This window comes from Artemia franciscana, chromosome 17, assembly GCF_032884065.1.
Source record: "Artemia franciscana chromosome 17, ASM3288406v1, whole genome shotgun sequence".
NCBI lineage: Eukaryota > Metazoa > Arthropoda > Branchiopoda > Anostraca > Artemiidae > Artemia > Artemia franciscana.
This window is the reverse complement of record NC_088879.1, coordinates 33,629,949-33,644,496: the sequence shown is the minus strand read 5'-3', so window position 1 is coordinate 33,644,496 and position 14,548 is coordinate 33,629,949. Positions and strand designations below refer to the sequence as shown.

The window sequence follows — 14,548 nt, the reverse complement described above, 5'->3', positions numbered from 1 at the left end:
AGAGTTTTTCCTCCCCGTTTGATTTCGTGCACTCCATTGCCTTTCCAGTGCTTCTTAAGGCAAGTTCATCAAAATTATCCATATAAAGGGGGATAAAAAACAACCCTTCTTAACTCCTGATTCAATACGAGACCAGTTACTGATCTCACTTCCTACCTTAACCGCAGCAATGTTATTCTTGTACATAGCACTAGTCACGTTAATACATTTGTCTGGTATCAAACAGTTCGTGGTAACGAACTGTAGTAAGGAGCGACCCGGCTCAATAGTAACCAAAACTCTAAAAAATTGAATTTTGATATCAATAGCTACATCAAAAGAATCGCATTTTGATGCTGATTTTAAATATATAAGTTTCATCAAGTTTAGTCTTACCCATCAAAAGTTACGAGCCTGAGAAAATTTTGCCTTATTTAAGAAAATAGGGGGAAACACCCCCTAAAAGTCGTAGAATCTTAACAAAAATGACACCATCAGATTCAGCGTATCAGAGAACCGTACTGTAGAAGTTTCAAGCTCCTATCTACAAAAATGTGGAATTTTGTATTTTTTGCCAGAAGACAAATCACGGGTGCGTGTTTATTTGTTTGTTTTTTTTTTTTTTTTCAGGGGTCATCGTATCGACCAAGTGGTCCTAGAATGTCGCAAGAGGGCTCATTCTAACGGAAATGAAAAGTTCTAGTGCCCTTTTTAAGTGACCAAAAAAACTGGAGGGCATCTAGGCCCCCTCCCACGCTCATTTTTTCCCAAAGTCAACGGATCAAAATTTTGAGATAGCCACTTTGTTCAGCATAGTCGAAAACCATAATAACTATGTCTTTGGGGATGACTTACTCCCCCACAATCCCTGGGGGAGGGGCTGCAAGTTACAAACTCTGACCAGTGTTTACATATAGTAATGGTTATTGGGAAGTGTACAGACGTTTCCAGGGAGATTTTATTTTGTTTGGGGGTAGGGCTGAGGGGAGGGGGCTATGTTGGAGGATCTTTCCTTGGAGGAATCTGTCATGGGGGAAGAAAAATTCAATAAAAGGGCGCAGGATTTTCTAGCATTACTATAAAAAAAAAACAATGAAAAATAAACATGAAAACGTTTTTTCAAATGAAAGGAAGGAGTAGCATTGAAACTTAAAACGAACAGAGATTATTACGCATATGAGGGGTTCTAAAAATACTTTAGCATAAAGACCGAGGTATTTAGGAGGAGATATATACCTAGTAATTCAAACTATTTATTCTACGGCCTTTCTGATTCAGGGGTCATTCTTAAAGAATTGGGACAAAACTTACGATTTAGTGTAAAGAGCGAGGTATTAACGAGGGTACAAACCCCCTCGTATACATAATAAAAATATAAGATTATAAAAGTTTGTTACGTAAGTTAATTCTTAAGTTACGTATATTTTTTACTAATAAAAACGTTCGTTAAAAATTAAAAGTTCTAGTTGCCTTTTTAAGTAACCGAAAAATTGGAGGGCAACTAGGTATCCTTCTCCACCCCTTATTTCTCAAAATCGTCTGATCAAAACTAAGAGAAAGCCATTCAGCCAAAAAAAGAATTAATATACAAGTTTCATTTTAATAATTTATGTGCGGAGAGCCAAAACCAAACATGCATTAATTCAAAAACGTTCAGAAATTAAATAAAAAAAAACTAATTTTTTTTAGCTGAAAGTAAGGAGCGACATTAAAACTTAAAACGAACAGAAATTACTCCGTATATGAAATGGGTTGTCCCCTCCGCAATCCCTCGCTCTTTACGCTAAAGTTTGACTCTGCCACAATTCTACTTTTTAAAACAATTAAAAGCTTTAGCGTAAAGAACGAGGGATTGCGGAGGGGACAACCCATTTCATATACGGAGTAATTTCTGTTCGTTTTAAGTTTTAATGTCGCTCCTTACTTTCAGCTAAAAAAATTAGTTTTTTTATTTAATACCACACAAGTATAAAACCTTTGCTAAAGCTCTTCTATCAACATAACAGAACGCTTGCTTATCATCTACAAAACTGAGAACCAAAGGTGTTTGATAACTCAAGCACTTCTCAATTATTAACCTAAGAGTGCAAAACAAAGCAAAAGAATGAGAAGGTTTGTAAGAATTCCCGGCGACACAAAGATTGATTTTCATTAAAGATATAGGATTAAATGTTTTAGGCTATAACATATTATACGTGCATTGCTTAAAACATCTTTTATTCGAATTTGTTTCCATGCTAGCATGAAACTATAAGCAGGTAGCTACTTGATGTCCGTCATCCACTCGAGAACAAACATATGTAAGGGAGCTGAGTTGCGTGACTTCCGGTCATGAACTAATGCCAATACTCTTATATTACACGCATTTCAGCCTAAACCAATAAAAGATATTACTTTTTGTTTGTACGAGTGATAAGACAAAAATGGGGAAATACAAAAAATGCTAATTAATATCGACTGAATTTCTCATTCATGTATTTCTCACACAACAAACATCAACTTATGGTCAAAATGAAGAAATTTATAGTTTGTGAAAGTTTACATTCGTGTGTTAAAAACTTTACAACATGGAATAATACCGGGATAAAACTCTGGAATAGCATACCCATGGTATCCAAGAGGAGAGGGGGATACCGGGTTTGAGCCCACCCGATGTTTTTGTCTGACCTTTAAAAAATAACGGTACTTGTGTATTATCCCAAACACATTCGACAAGTGAAGTTAGGTTAATCATGATGAAATATACCAAAATACAATGAAAATATAATAATTTAGAGCCAATATTATGGAAACTACGACAAAGCATTATGGAAAGCAGGCAGCCCAAAACACATTATATTAAATAACTAAACTAACCCCTAACTACCTCTATACATTAAATGCTTAATTAGAACACACCTGCATGGTAGTTTTTCTCACTCAGAATAAGCTAATTATAACCGGTTGCAGACAGACAAACGGGTTTTTCCCAGATCGAACAGAGGAAATGCCTCAAGTGGGTTCGGGATAATAAATAAGTACCAAATCAACAAATTTACATGTACAAAAATTTGGATACGGTGGGGAAATTTTTTAAAGCCTCCCTCCCGAAAAACACCCCCCCCCCCAAAAAAAAAAAAAATAGATTCACCCTTGCCCATGACAGCAATTTTTCAGTTTTTCAAACAAGTTTTCAGAATACACCATTATTTTTTTTTTCATGCATTATTTTAATTGTATAAGCAAAAATTCCCTTTCAGTTCCGCACACGGAGATTATTAAAAGTGAATGCCAAACCCCGCAGGAGATCAACAAAGAGAGAAAAAAGACCGGTTCGCCCACACTGCGCATGGTAAACGGCAAAATACACTAAAGGCGGATTATATGGGATATTTAATCAATGCCAAAATTACGTCATTTTTAGCAAAGCTTTCAACATCAACAGCCAACAGTGTAAATGACACAGCAACAACTACTATCAAATTGGGAATTTCGAGCTACAAAGATGATTTTTTTTTACCATAACCCCCCCCCCCTAAAATTCGACAGTTCAGTTCGAACAGTTCTTCGGCCGTTTCACTAAAAACTGTGTGTTTGGCATTGTTATCGAATTAATAATAAAATTACCCCATCTAAATTTTGAACAAGACATTTCGTCTTTCCCCTCCCCCATACGTTTTTATGAATTGACGCCATTGCTTTTGGTGCTACTAAAGATATGCTTGAAACTAAGTTAGTTATAGATTCCTGCTTTTACTACTTGTCAGTTTTGGATTTCAACATATCTATTTTTGTAAGTTCACGTAATCGGAAAAAAGAAAAATACTTAAGGCACAGTTCTTAGAAATTAAAGGTTAAAGTAGCCTACCTAGTTTTTTTTAAAGAGATTAAATAATACAAGATTTACAGTTGAACTTGTTCTTAACGGTCTAACAGATAAACAGAATGAACCTGAAATCTAAAACAAGTCAATAAGTTTTTCACATTAAAAAAGGCTCAATGAAAACACACTTTAGCGCCTAAAATTTTCAATTGCTAAAGAGTAAAATAATTAATCTTATAACTTTTAAAAATATAAAGAAAAACCCCAATTATTTTGAGCCATAGAAGCAAATACTCAAGAGCAATTCGTGACAAGGGCCTGCTGGGGGGGGGGGGAATAATGGCTCACCCTGTAAAAAAGGCGGAAAAATATACACTTCACCTTGAAATATGTATATTTGATCCTTTTTGTGCTTTGATCTACCAAGTCATATCCCCTCTAACGAAAAGATTTATACCAAGTAACACATTTAAGAGTAATTACTGTCTCACTTAAAGTGTTCTAGGAGCCGTTGGGTTACACGGACACTGTAAGAACAGGCATAGTCATGGATCAGAACAATCCATGTCAGAATCCCTATATTGTTACGAGCAGCTTTCTGTAGGTGTTTCGAAGTTTCGCCACAGAACCTACAATGCTTGTTGAGACCCTGCTTATACCAGGTAATCCTTATTATATACCAAGTTTACACCCAGCTGCATTAGCTTGACAAGTAATACCCAATTTTACTTATATAAAAAACTTGCCATAACCTCACAGTCGTTGATTTTTTTTTTTTTTTTTTTTTTTTTTTTTTTTTTTTTTTTTTTTTTTTTTTTTTTTTTTTTTTATCTATAGGCTGTTCACATTACTATGCATCTATGGTAGTGCATTTTCAATCACCTAACACTAAGTCCGCATAAGTGCCGAGTGACGTTTTTCCTGAATCTAAGAAGTGTCTTGGGGGACAAAAATTTTCAAAATGAGGAGGAGTTGAAGGAAGCACCACAACCCCACTTCAAATCATTGGCTGCAACATTTCATAAAAAGTGTTACAAAACTTGTTCACAGATAAAACAAAATAAAACCATAACACCAACCACAAAAAAACAAAACAAAAAATATATAACACAGATAAAACCGTCAAGGTGACACTACAGAAAAGCAACCATAGTTGTACATTACTTTTGGTAATAAAATCCATTTCTTTTTATATTTACTAGTCCTTCCTTCATGGCCAACAAGAAGTTGAATAGAAAAAACAAACCTCAAGCATTCAACACTAACACAAAAAAGTAGCGTAAACAAAGACTATTTTAAAAAAAAGCAAGAGAATGTTATCGACATTAGCCTATAATGAACATAAAAAGGTCTATATGAGTTTCAATACTTTAAGAAGTTATTCCCTGTCCAAAAAAAAGAAAAAAATAACTTGCCTTCATTTCATCTTGCAATCTCTTCAGCTCACTTCTAACTTGAGTCAACTCAGATTGATGGCGATTAGCCAAGGCCTCCTGATTTGAAAGACTTCTCTTCAAAGATGTGTTTTCATCTTCAGTCTGAGAGAGCCTAGAATTAAAAATAACATTGACTAGACTTCTAATGTGTAGAAATATTTAAATTAAATCTAATATAATACATTCCAGTGCATACCTCATGCATTGAAAGTTGGAACCTATTTAGGGGGAGGTCCCGGGACCCAGTACCCAACGAAACCCTCGCTTTTCCCAAACTTCTTGATGCAGTCAGAATGGGGGTTTCACAATTTCCTAGGCAGCCAATAAAATCGAAGAGGAAGGACCAAAAACACAGATATACTGCACATACGAGTCAGATATGTTACCTCTTATACCATTTCTGCATCTCAAATGGGACAAATGTCTCCGTATGTAGTTTTTCAGTGTACATTGTCGTGTAACCCAAAATAAAACAAAAAATATTTGAAAAAGATATTACCAAACCATAATTTTTTGTAAGTAAGAAGTAGCGAACCTATCATAAGTTAAGCTTGCATGCGTTGTGCTTGGGTCTCCATCTCGCCCTTAAACTGACATCTTTGAATAATGATCGTTTTTTCCTTCATATTCATGGCCAAAGTAAAGTATCATCTCAACCAGCTTTAACTTCCTCGTATTAGTTCAACTCCATTCAACTCAGCCTTATTTAACTAGCCCCGTTCAACTTAGATTGGGCTAAAACTCAACATCGCGAGGGGTTAGATAGGTTAAGTTAGTTAAATGAAGGTCGAAATTAATGGCATAGAGTTACAAGCACACCAACCCTGGCGTAGCCTATGTAGATAAAGACACTATTTTTTTTTCTTTTTACTTAATTGCGAAAGCTCTTTTTTTATGCAAAAAAAAAATTCAAAAAAGGGGCTGAAAGCTTCTGAGCAATTAAAAGCTATAATCAATCAGATTCACTTTACGTCAAATATTTCACCTTCCTACTAAATTTTAATGCTCGCACCTTAGTTCAAAAAGTATCCGTAAGCCAAATCTAAAATATAATTTCCGAACGGTAAAAACTGTCTCGAATTACAAAATCCAATCAAAGGGGAAACACTATACCACCTTCAATCGCTCGTTAGCGATTAATTAAAGATGAATTGATAAGTAAGTAGTAATTTTGTCAGGTTTCCAGAAACTCATAAAATAGTTGTTGTCACTAGTTAAAATTTTAATCCACCAGGTAAGTATATTTCTAAGTAATGCTACCAAACAAAAGGATAAAACTAAACCAAGTAAAGCCTTTGAACTTTTGTTGCTAGTTGGTAAGATAATGATACTACTATTACTACTACTAACAACTCACCACTGCACCAAGTTTCCCGAGGCCAACACAGCTACACGCAATCTTCCTCCAACAAAATGTGTTCAAAGCTTCCCTCTTTACACCCTCCCCAAAAGTTTTCATTTCCCTTAAATCTTTCCTTACGATACCCTCCCACCTGAACCGAGGACGACCTGCTTTACGTTTAGCCAAAAAGGACAATCTTTAGCAATCTGTCATTTTTCATTCGCAGAATGCACCCTAGCCATCTTTCTCTCATTAGAGCAATAGAAAGCGGGATTGAACCACACTTTTCGTACAGCCTACTTTTTGAAATACGATCGGGCAAACAGTCTAATTAAATTTAATTTCCTAAACAAGTTTTCACCATTTACGATTAACAAGTCTTTCAAAATACTCAAAATGTTTTTGCAAGACTTTTACCATTAAATTAACCCTATATAACAATTGTCATTCCTGAAGTATCTTTAATTGAAAAAAAATCTCATCATATGCTTATTTAAAAACACATTTTTAAACTCTCGGTTTCTACGGGATGAAGTATTTTTATTAACTAATTTCTTTGGCTTAATTTTCAATGAATGACAATGCACTTTGTGTTATCATATGTGAATCCACTCTTTAATAAATTTTATACGACTTTTTGTTTTAAACTGTCCGTGGTTTATGATATCAAATTGTTTCTCTTTTCTTCTAAGTTTATTGGCCCTTTATCCTTTATGACTGTTTTTTTTTTTTTTTACTTCGAGTTGCGAATTCAGCCCATCTGACTTGTCCACTTCTTTTTTCAAATAAAAATCATCCTTAACTTATTACCTACCCCTACTATGTAATTGCCTGGTCATATTCTGAATTAAGTTAACCACAGACAAAACTAACACTATAGCAATTTTTGCCGAAACCCTGCGTAATTCACGGCCAAATTATTTATACAAAAATTTAAATTATAATTTCCATTTAAAGTCAAATTTTGGGTTTCGTGGATTTTAGCCCTCAGCCATAATTTAAGGATAACCAATTAAATTGAGCACGAGGGCTAGATGGCGATCCCATGGGCACGAAAAGGAAATTGGACAGTTATTGTATTTTAGTATCACTTCTTTCATCATCAATTTAAACAAAAAATACGTCTTCAACCGCTCTTTGTAGCAAATAGGAACAAACATAAATTAAAACAAAAAGTTTGTCACAAAAAAGGTCTAAAATATAAACAAAATATGAACGATCAATTATCGGAAACTTTGAATAACATTTTTACTTCTACGAATTAAGCCTCTGTCAGCCAATATTGCTGCACAAGCTATTACAACCTACATTTCTTCATATTTATGAATATATTTATTTAAGCACTTGTACGGGAATATTCTATGGGAGGAGGGGATAATTAAACACTTAGTTCGATAGTTTGACTAAAAAGTACACACAAATTCGTAAGAATTTAGCGTGTTGGAGGGGGGGGGGCAAGGCCATCCTGAGGACATTGGAATATTTACTGCAATCTCTAAAGCTTTGACAAAGGATAGTCAAGCAGGAATAAAAAAGATATGTGAAGGAGTTATGGTGTGAATGGGTTTCTTTGGACATGTTATCTATTTTACAGGTTCTACAAGAGTTAAAAGGTGCTTTAAACTTAGAGTTAAAAGGTGGGGTATAAACCAGTGTTTACTGGTTTATACCACACTCAGCAAAAAAAAGTAGGTGTAGTCACGTTAATTTCTAGTATTTTCTAATCACATTATAAAAATAAAATTTGAACTGCTATTGTCGTTTAATTCATGGGAACACTGTACTTCAAAGCACAAGTACTCTTCGGCAGCAAAATGGACCCCTTCCAAAAATAAATCACTTCCTATATTATTTAAATGTCCTGCCCAAACCCCTTTAAACTAAAACTTTGAACTCTTTTTGATTTTACAGTCATTGCAACAGTGAACTTTGAAGCAAAAGCACTTTTAGGCTGTAGAGGATCTGACCTGGAATGGGGAGGAGTCGAAAGCCCAAGAATACTTACCCCTTAAGTAGGTAAGAGCGCATGGATAAGTAAAATGTAATCTTGTTTTTGCTTAAATAAGAATACACTAAATAAACTAATGCAAAAGTAACTCACTCAGGATCTGATTCACTTTTTGATCTGGGCCTGGCTTTTCGCTTCATATTTAAATAATTAGATAATATTAAAAAGAGCCGAGGAATAACAGAGGAACTGAACTAGTAACTACTTTGAATAATTCCGTCTTTCTGCATGATCAATAGGGTGAAACAAAAACTCGTCACATGGGACCAGTTTCTTCCATAACAGGTCAGTATCGAATATCAATTAGGCTTTTACCCAGCATCAGCTACTTTTTTAATTCATCTCCATGAAATTAATCGGTCACATCTAAACTTTTCGTCGCTGTCTCAGCAAAAGGTTTCGTCGCTGTCACGTTGACTTCACAAACCATTGTTGGCAATTGTTTGGCATAGACGTTAATTTGTCGAAATTTCGTTTAATCACTGTCGCGCCAAAAGGTTGCATATGCCATTTCCAGACATTCAAGATTATTGCTTAAAACGTTCTCTAATTGTTCTCAGGAGAGTAATCACCAGGGCAATGTGTATTTATATGTTTATTTTTTTGGTTGCCTCGGCCATCTGCTTTTTTTTTTAGCGTCAAAAATACTACATACTACTATACTATGAATCAGAAGCTGTATACTCTTTATCCTGTCAGTCCTCCCTTAGATAATGACAATTTTAAAACAATTTTAGGATTTTTCTGTCAAAATTACCAATTTAGCTAAGTTTCTCAGATGATTACCATAAACGTCTTTAAAGTCGTTTTCAAGGAGAAGATCAAGGAGAAGGGCAGTGTAGCCATAGAACTGCTGGTATTCTAATCAGAACAAAAAAAAAACAAGAGCTAAGAGCTCATATGGCACCTGTGACGAGGCCGGAAGAGCCAAGAGCTCATATGGCATGAGCTCTAGCTAAATTCTAAGAATCAATAGATTGATTTAAAAGGAAAATCAGAGGCTTAATGCCGGTCAGAATTTAAAATAAGAGCTCTGAGACACGAGGTCCTTCTAGATATCAAAATTCATTAAGATCCGATCACCCATTCGTACGTTAAAAATATCTAATTTTTTTCTAATTTTTCGTCTCCCTTCAGCCCCCAGATGGTCGAATCGGGGGAAACGACTTTATCAAGTCAATGTGTGCAGGTTCCTGACACGCCAACCAATTTTTATAGTCCTAACACGTCCAGAAGCACCAAACTCACTAAAGCACTGGACCTCCCCCCCTAACTCCCCCAAAGAGAGCAGATCCAGTCCGGTTACGTCAATCACGTATCTACGACATTTGCTTATTCTACCCACCAAGTTTCATCCAGATCCCACCACTCTAAACGTTTTCCAGGATTTCCAGTTTCCCCATCCAACTCCCCCAATGTCACTGGTTCTGATCGGGGTTTAGAATAAGAGCTTTGAAGCACAAGATCCATCTAGATATCAAATTTCATTAAGATCTGATCACCGGTTTGTAAGTTGAAAATACCTCATTTTTTCTGATTTTTCTTAATGTATCCCCCCCCCAACGCCCCGAAAGAGAGCCAATCCGGTCTGGTTATTTCAATCACGTACCTAGGACTTGTGCTTATTCTTCCCACCATTTATCATCACGATCTCTCCACTCTATGCATTTTCCAAGATTTCTGGTTTCTTCCTCCAACTCCCCCCAATGTCACCGGATCCGGTCAGGATTTAAAATAAGAGATCCGAGTTATGAGGTCCTTCTAAATACTTCATTAAGATCCGATCACTCCTTTGTAAGTTAAAAATACCTATTTTTTTAGAATTACCCCTCCCCCCCCAACTCCCCCAACGAGAGCGGATCCGTTCCGGTTATATCAATCACGTATCTAAGGGCTTGTGCTTATTTTTTCCACCAATTTTCATCTCTATCCCTCCACTATAAGCGTTTTCCAAGATTTCAGGTTCCCCCTCCAACTCCCCCAAACGTCACCAGATCTGGTAGGTATTTAAAATAAGAGCTCTCAGACACAATATCCTACTAAATATCAGATTTCAGTAAGATCTGATTATCCGTTCGTAAGTTAAAAATAACTCATTTTTTCTAATTTTTTCGAATTAACCGTCCCCCAACTCCCTCAGATGGTCGAATCGGGAAAACAACTATTTCTAATTTTCTGGTCTCTGATACGCCTGCCGAATATCATCCTCCTAGCTTATCTGGAAGTGCCCAGACTAGCAAAACCGGGACAGACAGACTGACCAACAGAAATTGCGATCACTATATGTCACTTGATAAATACCAAATGCCATAAAAACATACCACTGATATTATAATCATTTTCTGATGATTATGTATTACGTACTCATATCGTTTGCAATTCGTAGCAATTTGCATTAGGAATATTTACATAAGAAAAAGGCATGCCTTAGAAATCATTCTTATGCTATTTTTTTTTAAGTTTAAATTCAGACTCTGTAGCATTAAAAAAAGAAACTTGAAATACGAATAGAATGAATATTCATAAAAGCCAATGAACATTCATTGCTCTGTGAATCCTTTCTTGGAGAACAGCCAAGCAAATAATTTTTGAACTTTTTTCCAGAGGGATAATGTCAGATAAGACCTTTGTGAGTGAGGTATTTGAGTACTATAGCAACCACAGCAATATTTGGACAGCGTCACTTGGAATATAGCCATAAAAAGTGAAGTTAAGTTAACCATAATGAAATGTACCAAATAGATGAAAATATAATGCAAAATTATGGTAACTGCAAAAAAGAATTATGGAAAGCAACTTACTCCATATTATAAATATTTGATTAAAATATACCTGCATAGTAGTTTATCTCACTCAGGCTAAGCTGTATATCTCTGAGTGTACACAGAGAAACCGGTTTTACAACATATCAAGAACAACAGTGTGGTCACTATAGTACACCAAGTACCGTGAGTGACACTAACTGTTTTACAAAGATTTATGAAATACACCAGACTCATAATCCTATATTTCCAGTCCATTTTAACTGTTTGCATTTATTTTCAAGATATTTTATACCCTAGATAATGCTATCTGGCCCCTTTGTCCCGGTATGGCAAAAATAGGCAAAATCCCTAACCAGACCTTTTATGAAATATCTTAGGCAGTGCAATAGCGCTGCCCAAGTAAAGAGCGAAGTGGGCACAATGTATTTATTTTTTTATTTTTTTGGTTTTAAACCAGGGCACTTCGTATCAACGGAGTTGTCGTAGAAACTTCGAAAAGGGCTCATTCGATTGGATATTCATGGTCGAAAGTGATTGGAGGGCAACTGACCCCCTTCCACATCCAATCAAAAATTTTTAGATAGCAACTTCGGAGATAAACTTCGGGGGGGGGGGCTCATTGAATTGGTAATCAGAGGTTCTAGTGTCCTTTTGAGATTCAGAGTTATCAAAGGGTGGATACTCCCCACGCCTAGTATTTTTCCAAAATGTATCTGATAGAAATTTTGAGATGGTCATCTGTTGTCATAAAAACTTCAAAAAAAGCTCATTCGACTGGAAATAGAAAGAGCCAGTGCCCTTTTTAATATCGAAAGTGATTGGAGGGCAACTCATCCTCTTCCAAAGCCCATTGTTTCCCCAAACACATCCAAATTATGAACAAAATTTAAAACAAAATTTTGAGATAGCCATTTTGTTCAACGTAATTGAAAGGTCCGGAAATTATCTCTTTGAAGATGACAACTCCTCACAGCCCTTAGGGCAAGGGTTGTAAGTTGTGCCCTGGGGGCATATAAGTTATATAAAAAGGGTGATCGAATAAACTTCGGAGAGGCTCATTGAATTGGTAATCAGAGGTTCTAGTGACCTTATTAAGATCAGAGTGATCGGAGGGTGGAAACTCCCCCCCCCCCACACCTCGTATTTTCCCGATTTATATCCAATAGAAATTTTGAGATGGTCGTTTATTGTTGTAGAAACTTTGAAAAGAACTCATTCGATTGGAAATTGAAAGGGCTGGTGCCCTTTTTAATAGTCGAAAGTGATTGGAGGGCAACCAGCCCCCCCTTCCAGGCCCACTATTCCCCCAAACACATCAATTCAAAATTTTGAGATAGCCATTTTGTTGACGTAATTGAAAGATCCAGAAATTTTATGACGATTATATAGAAAGGGTAATCGATTAAACCTCGTAGGGGGCTCATTGTTCTTTTAAGTTCTTTTTAAGATTGAAAGTGATCAAAGGGTGGATACCCCCCCCCCCCCAAACCTCGTATTTACCCAAAATGCATCTGATACAAATTTCAAGATGGTCATTTGTTGTCGTAAAAACTTCAAAAAGGGCTCATTCGAATGGAAAGTGAAAGGGCTAGTGCCCATCTTATTGGTCAAAAGTGATTTGAGGACAACAAGCCCCCCTCCCACGCCCATCAATTCCTAAAACACAACAAATCAAAATTTTTAGTGACCATTTTGTTCAGTATTGTTTAAAGGTCCAGTGTTGAGGATGTCAACCTCCCCACAGTCTTCAATACAAGGGTTGTAAGTTAGGCAATTTGTTCATTGTTCACATATCGTATATGGTATTGAGAAAGGTATGCATGTTTGAACTTTACTTTCCCAGAAGACGAAGGGTATTCATATGAGCCTTTCAGAGAATGTTGAGGGGAGTGTTGAACAGTTGTCAAAAGGGTACAACACAGGAATAATTGAGCATATTAATTAGGGAAATTCATGAAATGATGAGGGAGGTGATGAAAAATTGCATACTATCAATACTACTACAACTACCACCCCTACTACTACCACACTACTTCATTTACTGAATTAAGGAGAAATTTGAACTAAATCAAAAGACGCTATATAATAATAACATAATATAACAATATTTATTTACAACCCACAACATACATAAAACTGCGGAGCAAACACAAAAAAAGAAAAAAACAACAACCATGAACATACGAATCTATAATACAACATAAATAAGTTAACTCAAATCAAAAAAAAAATGCCAAATAGGGTCAAAAAATTTATATAATAGGGTCATTTGCTGAGTTTTTTAAAAAAAAGTTATTTTTCAAAGTTGGCAATTAGGCTTCGTTTGGTCCGGCTAAGAAGCAGGACATCATCAGCATAAGCAACGTGACTAATGTTAAATACCATTTAACATTTGATAAAAACTAATTCGTTAATGTTAAAAACTAAGTGGTTAAATACCAGAGCCATTACTCAAATCCTCTCCCTATCTACAATGGCATACCCCAAGGAACTCTTCTAGGCCTCCTCCTTTTTTCAGTCATGATCAACAGCCTCGCGAAGGAAGTTCCTGACAGTTGGAAATTTGTTGATGACCTAAAGATTGTTGAAAGTTGATTCAGAAATTTAATAAGCGACCCTATGAATATCCTCAATGAAATTGGAAGTGAGGCTTTGGACTTAGACATGACAGTAAACCCCTCTATGTCCATGATAATGCTAATTTGTTTCCTCAAATCCTCGCCCTGTTTTCTTAATCCTATCCCTCCTAGAATTTATGTGTCCTCGGTTAAATTACTTAGAGTCACAATTTGTTCAAATTTAAAGTGGGATATCCACGTTAAAGACATCATCCATAAAGCTAATGCGTCTATCGCCCTCCTTAAGCTCTTAAATAAATATAACGTCCCCCCTTCTCACTCCTTAAGGTTGTACACGTCTTTTATCCACCCGCATCTTGAATATGCTTGTCCAGTTTGGCACCCTGGCATCTCTCGTGCATCAGACAAAATTGAGTCAATCCAAAAAAGAGCACCGTATTGCAAATAATTTTCAAAGAAGGCAAAGTGCCATACTCTCTGTTCCTGAAAAAAGCTAGTTTGGAAACCCTTGCGCGAAGGAGGTTGTCGCTGTGCCTCCGTTTTTCAAAAAATGCAATAACAAACCCTCGGATGACAAGTGTTTTCCCCAAAAGTCACTCCCCATCTAGATTACGACAGCCCCGAGCTACTTCTGATC

At 36.1% G+C, this 14,548-nt stretch overlaps 1 protein-coding gene across 5 annotated transcripts in view; it reads right to left on the bottom strand.

Moving 5' to 3' along the window:
* LOC136038166 (lamin Dm0-like) overlaps positions 1–14,548 on the bottom strand; it is a 66,917-nt gene that overhangs the window by 34,539 nt on the left and 17,830 nt on the right. For 4 of the 5 annotated variants that reach the window (XM_065721230.1, XM_065721233.1, XM_065721232.1 and 1 more), the window contains exon 3: positions 5,197–5,329. In XM_065721230.1, the coding sequence (XP_065577302.1) occupies positions 5,197–5,329 (133 nt within the window). Of the gene's footprint in view, positions 1–5,196; positions 5,330–8,660; positions 8,771–14,548 lie in introns of those variants that run through there. The other variant, XM_065721234.1, reaches the window with a different exon arrangement.